The 10,956-nt window shown below is 29.9% G+C and overlaps 1 protein-coding gene and 1 long non-coding RNA gene across 2 annotated transcripts in view; one reads left to right on the top strand and one right to left on the bottom strand.

Annotated features, from left to right (window-relative positions):
- LOC139425994 (uncharacterized) overlaps positions 1-10,956 on the bottom strand; it is a 194,048-nt gene that overhangs the window by 84,604 nt on the left and 98,488 nt on the right. The gene's annotated exons all lie outside the window — the stretch shown is intronic.
- The window catches only part of LOC107456807 (Kv channel-interacting protein 4-like), a 65,043-nt gene that overhangs the window by 32,474 nt on the left and 21,613 nt on the right, over positions 1-10,956 (top strand). Inside the window, exon 3 of the mRNA XM_043045254.2 lies at positions 2,716-2,786. Coding sequence (XP_042901188.1) covers positions 2,716-2,786 — 71 coding nt within the window. The remainder of the gene's footprint in view (positions 1-2,715; positions 2,787-10,956) is intronic.

The following is a 10,956-nucleotide window of genomic DNA, read 5'->3' as shown; positions in this document are numbered from 1 at the left end:
TTAGGTGTGCGTATAATCCTGTCCGAGTTACGTTCAACCTTCTGGATTTTAAGAGGACGTCAAGCTATAAAGCAAGTTATTCACAAATGCCTACCTTGCAAGCTGTCCAAAGCGAAATACGGAAAACAAATCGAAGCTCCTTTACCTCCTGAAAGAGTTGTACCTTCTGCTCCATTTACTACCACAGGAATTGATTTTGCTGGACCCGTGAATATTCGATGTTTGAAATCAAGAGACACAGCCTACATAACACTATTTACTTGTGCAACAACACGTGCATTACACATCGAACTTGTGTCGGATCTTACCACAGACAAATTTCTTTTGGCACTACAACGTTTTGCTGGTCGCAGAGGACTCCCACACACAATCCATACCGACAATGCTACCACTTTTCATGCAGCAAATAAGGACTTGATTCTGCTATGGCAAGTTCTGTCATCAGCTAAAACTCAGCAATATTATGCCCAAAATGGCATAACTTGGAAATTTATCGCCTCACGAGCGGCTTGGTGGGGAGGCTGGTGGGAATTGCGGTCATTTCATCAAGTTCGTAATCAGGACAATATCATTAACATCCGAATTGGCGATATTGTACTTCTACAAGAAGATGTCCGACCACATCACATGTGGAAGAAAGCTAGAGTGGTGAACTTGCATGAAGGACGAGATGGAAAAATAAGATCCTGTGAGCTGAGAGTTAATGGTCACAATATAACCCGTCCGGTAGCTCTGGTCATCCCCCTCGAGGTCGACCAGGGTGGGGAGGATGTTGAGGTTTGAGTAATGTCATTTTAATAATGTCATTTTAATGCCATAGTTAGATAATTAATGGTATGGTGGATACTCCTTTTTTGAAATTGAATTTAGTTAAGAAATTACTGTATTATTAATAATTGATAATTGATAATGTCATTTCAGTGCTATAGATAAAAAATTAATAATATGAAAGGTATTCCAAATATGAAATTGAAATTAAGAAATGTAAACTTTCACGGAGAAAATTTAATTTAACATATTTAATAACAAATGTTATTTAATAATTTAAATAGTAAGCGTTCACATTGTAACTATTAATAGTTAATAATGTCTTTTAAATGCCATAGGTAGGTAATTAATAATATGGAAGATACTCCCATTATTAAATTGAAGTTAGTTAAGAAATGTAAACTTTAATCAAAAAAAATTTAATTCATTGAATAACAAGTGTTATTTTATAATTTAAATAGTAAACGTTCACATTGTAACAATTATTAGATAATAATGTCATTTAAATGCCACAGAAAAATAATTAACAATATGGAGAATTCTCCCAATGTAAATTTTTGAGTTAGTTACGAAATGTAAACTTTCATGAAGGAAGTTTAATTCAACTTATTGAATAACAAGTTTTATTTAATAATTTAAATAGTAAATGTTCTAATTGTAGCTATTAAAATTTAATGACCGATAAACTGATGTTTATAATTAGAGGCTATTATATATATTATTTTAATTTGATTCGTTAGCTTAATAGACATGTTTCGTATTTATCAGAAAGTTGGTGCCAGACGAAAAATCCTTTTTTCCAAATTTTGCTGCCAAGTTTTAAAGTATAAAAAAAGATAATTATAATTAAAATTTGTTAAACAAGATCAGGAAGCCTTTATTATTTAAAATTATTACTACTTATTACTACCATTATCAGTAGTAATAAGACAAAACGATTCTATTAGAAGAAGAAAATTCTGTAAAATTATTTTACTGTGTAGTAATGATACTTCGAATTAAAAAACAACAACCTTATTCTTGCATTAAAAACCAAAATATATAGTTTTTCAAACTATACACTTGGCAATTTTTCTGTTCAATTGGTATCGGCTTAGTGGAAATTCAGAAACAAATACATAACTCAAACGCGAATATAACGCAATAGATGGTTTTTATGCCATACTCTACGGCAAAGAATATACATGTTATCCCTGTCTATATTCTTTGCTCTTCAGTATCAAGTTAAAATTACCAAATTTTATTAAATTTGCCAAATTTTAACAGATATTATAAAACTTTATTTTATTACTCATTTTATCCGAATCTTTACCAGAGAGCTTTGGAAAAAATTACTGTGATTTTTGGTGTTCCCATGGAGCCAAAAAACAGGGTAGATTATACTCTTATTATAGCAGTTTTAACCATGCTTTTCTTTTTCTTCGTGCAAAAATTAAAAGCTGCTTTCAGGCGTTCTTTTTTACAAATTGGAAAACCCATTTCTAATTATTTCTGGTCCTATTTTTAATAATTAAATAAAAAATATATTCGTTTTCGGGATCTTCAAAAATTGTTTGGTGTTTACCTATTTATTTTTCTTTTAATTTTCAAAATACGTTTCATTATTTATTTTCCTCTACATACAAAAATTTTTAATACCCCTTAATTTTATTGCTAAAATTATCTAAAAATTGTTTAATTTTTTATTCATGCCTATATGCACATTACGTTTTACTATTAAAATAACATATAAATCTTATTTAATTAATATTTAATTTCCTTATTCATTTTTAGAATTAAGCCTTCATGCAGATCGCGTTCTACTATTAAAATAATTTATAAATCTTATTTATTTAACACTTAAATTTTTAATTCACAGATTCAAGCCCTTGCGCACATAACGTTTTACTGTTAAAATAATTTATAAATCTTATTTAATTCATACTTAATTATTTTAATCATTTTTAGATTCAAGCCTTTATGCACACTACGTCTTCAGAACTTTTGATCCGAACAAAAATGGTGCCATTACTTTCAAGGTAAGATCAATGTTTTATTGGTGTTTAAAAATTCATTGAAACTAATCATAACTCAATAAATCCATTTTGACGTAAAAACCTGTTTCTACCGTAAATTATTATACTGTAATTTTTACAGTATTATTGATTTGATTAGAGTGATACAGTGATGTAACGGAAAGTATTACTACAAAAGTTATGGTATATTAGAATTTTTTTCCGTACCATATTTCAGTAAATATAAATTTCAAGGTGAAAAGTACTGGCACACTGAATGCCGATACTTTTTACCGTAATTTGATCCGAAAATTTTACAGTGCACCTATTATTTTGTAATTACAGTGTCGTCAAACCTTTTATTTTTCAATAGAATGTCAGTTATATTTTTATTTATATTAATTTATATTTATTGAAATTTATTTATATTATTTAATATTATTTTATATTTATTTTTTATTATTTTATTTTTCCCCACTATTTTATATTTTGTTTTTATTATTTTATACTTTATTTCTTACTGTTTAATATTTTACTTTTTATTATTTTATATTTTATTTCCTATTATTTAATATTTTATTTTTATCATTTTATATTTTATTTTATTTTTTAATTTAATTATAATGCCAATTGTATTGTTTACAGTGCATATTTTTATAAGTTAGACTATAATAAAAATATTTCGCATATAGTTAATTCAAATATGTAGATTTTTAAACATTTCTGAGGAACTGGATTAGTTTTTTTGACAACAAACATTTAATGTCGAAAACATTCTCTACATTAAATGTTTGTATGCAAAAATATTCCATAAAAATTTATTATATCAAATTCATATTGAAATAACATAAATAATTCAACTTTTTCAAAATACAACACGCCATTTATTTCTAATAATTTCCGCACTTTTGAGAAATTTTATTTCACTAACTAAGAAATATTTTCGTAAAAATTTGTTCTAATGGTTAGACGAATAAAATGGAAAGTACATGATGCAGCAAACAATAAACACGAAAGAACTATAATTTTTCATGGGGAAGATTTTCTTGAAAGAAAGAGCAAATTCAGCAAGTCTAGTCTTGCATGATAAAATCGTCTGAAGAGTTAGCTGATTCAGCAGGTGACAACTTAACTCTCGTCGAATAAGTTGATCAATACTCGTCTCAATAAAATTATAAATTTTGTTTATTTATTTTTTCAAATGTTACATTTTAATTATAAGCATAAATTTATTGATAAAAAAAAAGTATACAATTATTAATACAAAAAACAGTAAATTTTTTAAAGCGGCAACATTTCAGAAACCGAATCGTTTTTGTAGACTGGGATAAAAAAGTATTGTAAAAACAATCTGAATATGATAAACTTAACCGTATTTCTGGTTTTATGGGAACACCAAAAATCTCGATAATTTTACACCTAAGAGCTTTGATGATTATTTTGAACCATATATTCGGACATAAGAACCATATATATACGGTTTAAGAGCCATATATGCGGTTAAACTAACTCTTTAATTTTGTATTTTTTACTAAATGCGTGGTAATAAGAACTATAGTTTTGAAAGTCAGAATTTCATGAAAACCGTTGCCATATTACGGAAGAGAAAAATTAACTTATAAATGGTTTAAATACGTATATTTTGGTATTATTAACCAGAATTAGGGGTTTATTTAATTAATTTTTTTAAACCAGAAATATCATTATTATGAAACACGATAATTTTTGCCGAATTACTTTGTACGTGTATAAACACATTTTATGATTAAAATAATAATAAAAAAATCAATCTTTATGACAAAAATACAGGCATTTTCTGAATGTATTGCAAATATTTCAAAATTTTATATAAATCTAGACTAAAACTATCCAAGACTACATCAAGAGAAGAAAGTTTTTTCATTTTAACATTTCTAAATAAACCTTCTTTCTTCTCATAATCGGTATAAAATATATAGATAGTTTTTTAAAAAAAGAAAGAAAAAAAACAATGATGCTGATATTTATAAAATTGAGGAAAATTTACCATTAAATTTCTTTGCATCTAATTTATTCTAGGGTGGGTGTTCATTGGATAAAATGTCCTGCTATTTGCAACTGCTTACCTGTTTTCGAATTTTCCTGATTTTTAATATACTGATTTACCAATTAGGAGCCAATCAGCCTCATTTAAACATGCCCAAAAATGCATGAATCATCACCAAAGTTATGTTTTGCTCTGTGAGCCATTTTGTTGCTAGTATGAATTTTAAAATTAATAAAACAATAACATAATCTCAAGATCTAATATAAAAAAGAAGATCTAATAGTACGATCTAATGCTATAAGCAATAAAAAATTTTTGAGCATAGTTAATATAAAATCCAAGCTATTTTTCCTACCCTTATCTCGCACCCATTTCTGTTTTAAAAAGCTGACATTAATAAACTCAAAAGTATAATGAGTGCATAAGTGTAATGACCTGTCTGGGGCTATAAAAATTTAATATAATTTTCAATAAATAAATATAAATTAAAATATTTCTCACAAATTTGTAACTCTTAGTTCTTCCGCCTCTATTAATATTTACTCGAAAGCTAAGTATTTTATAGAAAAGTAAAGCCTTAGTAACTTCCGCTGTACATTGTTTGAGTCGAAACCCATGAACCAAATCTTTAAATGGGAGAAAACCTAGAAAAGGTTATTGATTAGCAATACAATAGATTTTCAATGTCTCACTGAACTTGGTAACCACTACAACTGCAGAGTCGTGAAACTATTGGCGTGTGAATCTTCAAGGCAGTCACGCTCTGATTAAAAAAGTATTTTAGGTGCACCCCACACATCCTGTATTTCATTTCAGTACCCGTTTTGTCAGTTTTAGTCCGTAAAAAATAGTCATTATAAATTATTGTATCATTTAAACATAGCGATTTTTAAGTAGAGTCTTTTAAAGAATATATTAAATTTAGTAGCTAATGTATTACACTAAAAATAATAAATTATAAATTAAATATATTTTTCCCAATACAACTCATAAGAGACGTAATAGCTCTGAGAATAGAGAGCTCCGTTCCAATGTGGTGACCCGGGTTGAAATTTTTAGTCAGATATACTATCTACAGATTATCAATTAACAGTTATACAATATACAGATTAGACAATCTACAGAGATATACTATTAGAATCTACAGATATGTACTACTAGAATCTACAGTCTGATTTACAGTATTTTTAGGTATAACAATAAACCTTAGCTTGTTTTCAAGCTAAGACACATTTTTATGAATTTTTTTTGGTTCCAATCTTTGATTCAAACAAAAAAAATCAATTTTAAGTTGTATCATACATTTTTGCAACATGTGGTTCATAACATTTACACCAATTTTTCTTAAAAAATATCTACCACAAACACACCTTTTGTTTTACTCTTTTGCATTATAAATTTGTTTTCTGCCAAATCACGTTCCATTTTTTGAGGCGTAATTTACGCGCAAACTTTTAAATTTTTTTGCCGGGATAGCCTGGTCGGTAGGGCGCTGGGCCCATGTCCGAGAGTTCGTGGGTTCGAAAGCTGCCGGCCGAAGTCTCCCCGTGTAGCAAAGTGACTGATGCACGTTAAATTTGTCGAGTCGCAAAAGTCCTCCATGTTCCCATAACATATCAATGCCTCTGGTGCCAATGTTAATAAAATGAAATCCAGAAAAGCAAAATACGCACTGTTAGAATTTAAGCGCTAAAATTATTGCAAAGCGACCGGCATTATGTCTGTCCATCCAATAACTAAAAAGTTTACAGTAAAGAACATTTTTAATCTTTACGGTTTTGAAACCGTTTACAGCTAGTATGGTTATAAAACCATGAATACTAAACTATACGGCATGGTTTCAAAACCATAAGAGAAGAAATTTAACTGGACATTGAAGCTAAAGTTTGGAAATGGGCATTGGTGAGTGCTGGACACTGGAAACTCTTTGTGGAAGGGAATGGAAGAAAATTGTAATTTCAACACTGGTACTCGAAACCCAGTTCTGTCGATCACGAGACCGACAGATTAGCCCTCTCTGCTGTGATGCGTCCCTAGTTGCAAGAAACTAAGCTTCTTCATTAGGTGGATTTATTTGGTGCGATAAAAGTCTGGTTGTTTAACCGTATTCGGTGAAAGCAGTTAAAAAACGGTTTTACTCTCTTATCCATCTTATAAGACTATCTTATTTATGCTTATCTGACTACTTTGTTTGAATATGGTGAAATAAAAATCGAATAAATTGTTGTTTAACCTTTTCTTCCGAGAAATTTCTGACAACGTGGGCAAAGAATAAATGGAATGTTCATTAAACACAAATGACAAGAAATGTTGAATTCTTGCTGTTTGTTAATTACAAATTAGGCACGTTTAGCAAGATTATCGAATAGAAGAATGAATGTGGGAAAACATTTTTGATCTCTTGTTCAATTTTAGCCTTAAGTTCGACATTAGATGTCTGGAAATCAACGTACCAGGCATTTTTAAAATATCTCCATAGAAAATAGTCCGAAGGTGACGAGTTCAAACTCTGGGGAGATCCGTTGGAAATCAGGCAATATGAGCAGATAAATATTGCACAAGCAATTGCTCTTCTTTTGATGGCATTATTTCCTCGTTTTTCGGATGATTGGTTTCCTTTTGTACATAATGCAGCATTATTACGTTTCTTTGATTTTCACTATTAAGCAAAATTAAAGGCTTGAAACAAAAATTTCTGTTCTTTTTCTATATGCTAAAGAAATTGTATAATGCTTCCTAACTGCACAACTTTTTGCATTATAGGTACTTAGAAAGATATTATATTAGATTTAGTAAGAAACTAATAAATAAGATGTAAATAAGTTATAGTTATTTTCACAGTAAATTTATGTGACACTATGATAGGTCAACGAATGCAGTAAAGCAATGAATGCAAAATAAATGCTTAAAATTCGAATGCAATATTAAGAATTCAATTTTCAGACAACTGCAAAATTATCTCCTTGCAAAAAAAATTTTATAATTTATTTGATAAAAAAATTTAAACAAACATTTAAAAACCAAGATGGTGACTAAACGATAATCAAACAAAATTAGGTTTAAATTTTATCCCTATAGAATCGAATAATAAAGTTGAGCAACCTGGAACTTCTAAAGTTAGATAGATGATTTCTACTCTGAGAAAAAGTTCTGGTAGAATTACCGCATTTTAGGTAAAAACATTTCCGGTAAAAAAAAAACTCAATTCCAGTAATAAAATGAAATTATACTGTATTTTAACAACGCATTTGATAATTTTTCCGCTCATATTGTAACGGTTTACCGGAAATTCTGGTTTTCGAAATTATAGTTCTTCTAAACCACACACGTAGTAAAAAATACAAAACTAAAAAGTAAAGTTAAACAAATAAATGGTTTCTATCCTACGCTATCATGAAAAAGTATTGAAGTTTTAACACATTTTCTAAATTTTATCACTTATTTTAAAACAATATTTTATTGTCTAATTTTTTTAAAATCGTTACCAAAGCTCTTCAATGAAAATTACCGTGCTCTTTGGTGTTCCCATAGAGGCAGAAGCACAGTAAATTAGGTCAAATACGAGCACTTTTTATCAAACTTTTTTTTCTTCAGCGTAGTGGAGCCAAATCTGTGTTAATGCAATAAAAATTGTGGGGTTCCATGAATGGAATAAATTTTGTTTTTGATGTTGTAATCTGTTTATGAACAAAAAAATTAATCTTTCAATCATTGTTAAACATTCGTGAGGGGGGAGTTGAGCTGAGCGAGCAGAAGATGGAGCCGTTTAGTTAAATATATTAATGCATATTAACCCAGTAACACGTAATCGTAATATTAGTTTGTAATATCAAAACTATTATTATTTCTTCAAAAAACTAATTGTTCAAACTGATTTGAAACTTGAAACAAGATTTATTAAAAAATAAATAACTAAATGCATGTAAGTATAAAATTGAAAACTAAACGCTTTATAATTCGAAGTCAATTAAAATGTGAAAACAAATGCTTTTACGTGCATAAAAGAAATTTAAAAAGCAGTTTTGTGACCATGAGTGACATTCTAAATTCTACTGAAACGTTTGATACTATTTCTGTTTTTATCGATTTGCTGTAGTGTTTTATTACATAGCTTAATAATTCCCCTCCTGAATTAATATTTAATGATTGAGACGAAAATAACTTTCACTTTGACACCATGTTAACGTGGTAATGATATATTTAATCGTTATTGATGACAAAAAAAATACTCTACTTTGTAGAAAAATAAAAGTGAGGCAGATGGATATTTCTGAATGCATTTCTATGGAAATGATAAACATCAGTTATAGGATTCCTTATCATTGTTTAAGTTAAATAACACTATGTCTTAAAAATATCGACAGTAAGTTTTTAAATCTGAACACAGCTCGAATTACGCGTTTTAAGAAAATGGACATGGTTTGAAATGAGTGTTCACGAAAATGGAAGTAGCTTGAAATATGTGTTTACGAAAACGGACACAGTTCGAAATGCGTGTTTACGCAAAGGAAGGCAGATCAAAATGCGTGCTTACGAAAATGGACGTAGCTCGAAATACGTATTTAAGGAAATTGACGCATCTCAAAATACGTGTTTACAATAATGGACACAGCTAAAAATGCGTGCTTATGAAAATGGAAATAGCTCGAATTGTATGTTTACGAAAATGGAAGTAGCTCGAAACGTGTATTTACGAAAACGGGCACAGCTCGAAATGCATGTTTAGGAAAATGGACGCAGATCAAAATGCGTGTTTACTAAAATGGAAACAGCTCGAAATGATTGTTTACGAAACAGGAAGTAGCTCGAAAATTGTGTTTATGAAAACGGACACAGCACGAAATGTGTGTTTATGAAAACGAGCACAACTCGAAATGCAGGTTTACGAAAATGGAAATGACATAAGATTTCGTTTTTCAAATCCGTCACCAATGGCGTTCCTTCACCAATAGCAAATCCGTTTTCAAGATCGTCACCAATAGCCCATTGTTCAGTCCTAATTGAGCTGTTTCCATTTTGGTAAATACGCAATTCGAGCTGTATCCACTTCCGTAAAAACGAAACTTCTGCTGTTTCCTTTTTCGTAAAGGCATATTTTGAGCTGAGTTCATTTGCTTAAAAAATAATAACTCGCACCTATCTTTTAAACGGTAGAAGTAAAGCATCAACTCTCAGAAAGGCTGCACAGCTATTTTGAAAACAACACTAAAATTCATTGAAAAAAGAAGAAAAAAATTAACAAATTATACATCACTCTACGAAGAACAAAACATAACTAAATTCAGAAGCATCCCCTTCCCCCAAGTTCTATACAACAGGAAGTGACACAGCAGATCGGAAAACATTGTCCATCTATTTGTTTACACTTTTGACCTATAAACTATATATAGCTATATTTTCCAAACATACGGCCACTTTAAACTTGCTGAACCCATTTTCCTAAACACGCTTTTCGAGCTGCGTCTGTAGTTAAAATTTTACCGACAATATATATACATTCTTATATCTTACAGAAAATATTTGTTTAAAACATAGTAAGAAACTGTGTGACTAATGTGAAAATCACAAGTACAGTATATTATATGCCTTTTTCATATAATATTATATATGAATTAGCATATCGTTAAATATGTTTTGGTCTAAATAAACTTTACCCAGATTGCTGATTTCGGCGTAGCGATGAATGCTTCCAATAGCTGGCTAACTTCAAACACCCTAATTAAGTTAATCATCATGCACTTATTACTTTTTTCTAATTTTTAATATGGAGCGGTGGTGGCTCAGGGGATAGAGCTCTCCCCTTCCAATGAGGTAAACCAGCTTCGACTCGATTCAAATTCCGCACCCGACTTGCACCGACCACAGTGCTGGAGTAAAATATCCTCGGTGGTGGACGGATCATGGGTTAGAGTTCCTTTGCTGTCGGGCTAACCATGGGATATTTTCATGGTTTCCCGGATTAGTTACACCAAAAAGTCCTCCACGAAGGCAAATTTCTCCCAATCCTTGATCCAGGAGTTCCTTTGTCTTCTGGATTGGGTTCAAAATTACAAGACTAAGGAGCTGAATATTAGCAGTCGTAAACCTAAAAAATTGGGTTTACGACTCTTGTATATTTTTATCTTGTTCAAGGACGGTTATAATATATATATAAGACTATCTTATTTA

Source organism: Parasteatoda tepidariorum, chromosome 7 (assembly GCF_043381705.1).
Source record: "Parasteatoda tepidariorum isolate YZ-2023 chromosome 7, CAS_Ptep_4.0, whole genome shotgun sequence".
Classification (NCBI taxonomy): Eukaryota; Metazoa; Arthropoda; class Arachnida; order Araneae; family Theridiidae; genus Parasteatoda; species Parasteatoda tepidariorum.
Note: the sequence above shows the minus strand (reverse complement) of the source record. Positions and strands in the feature narration are given on the sequence as shown.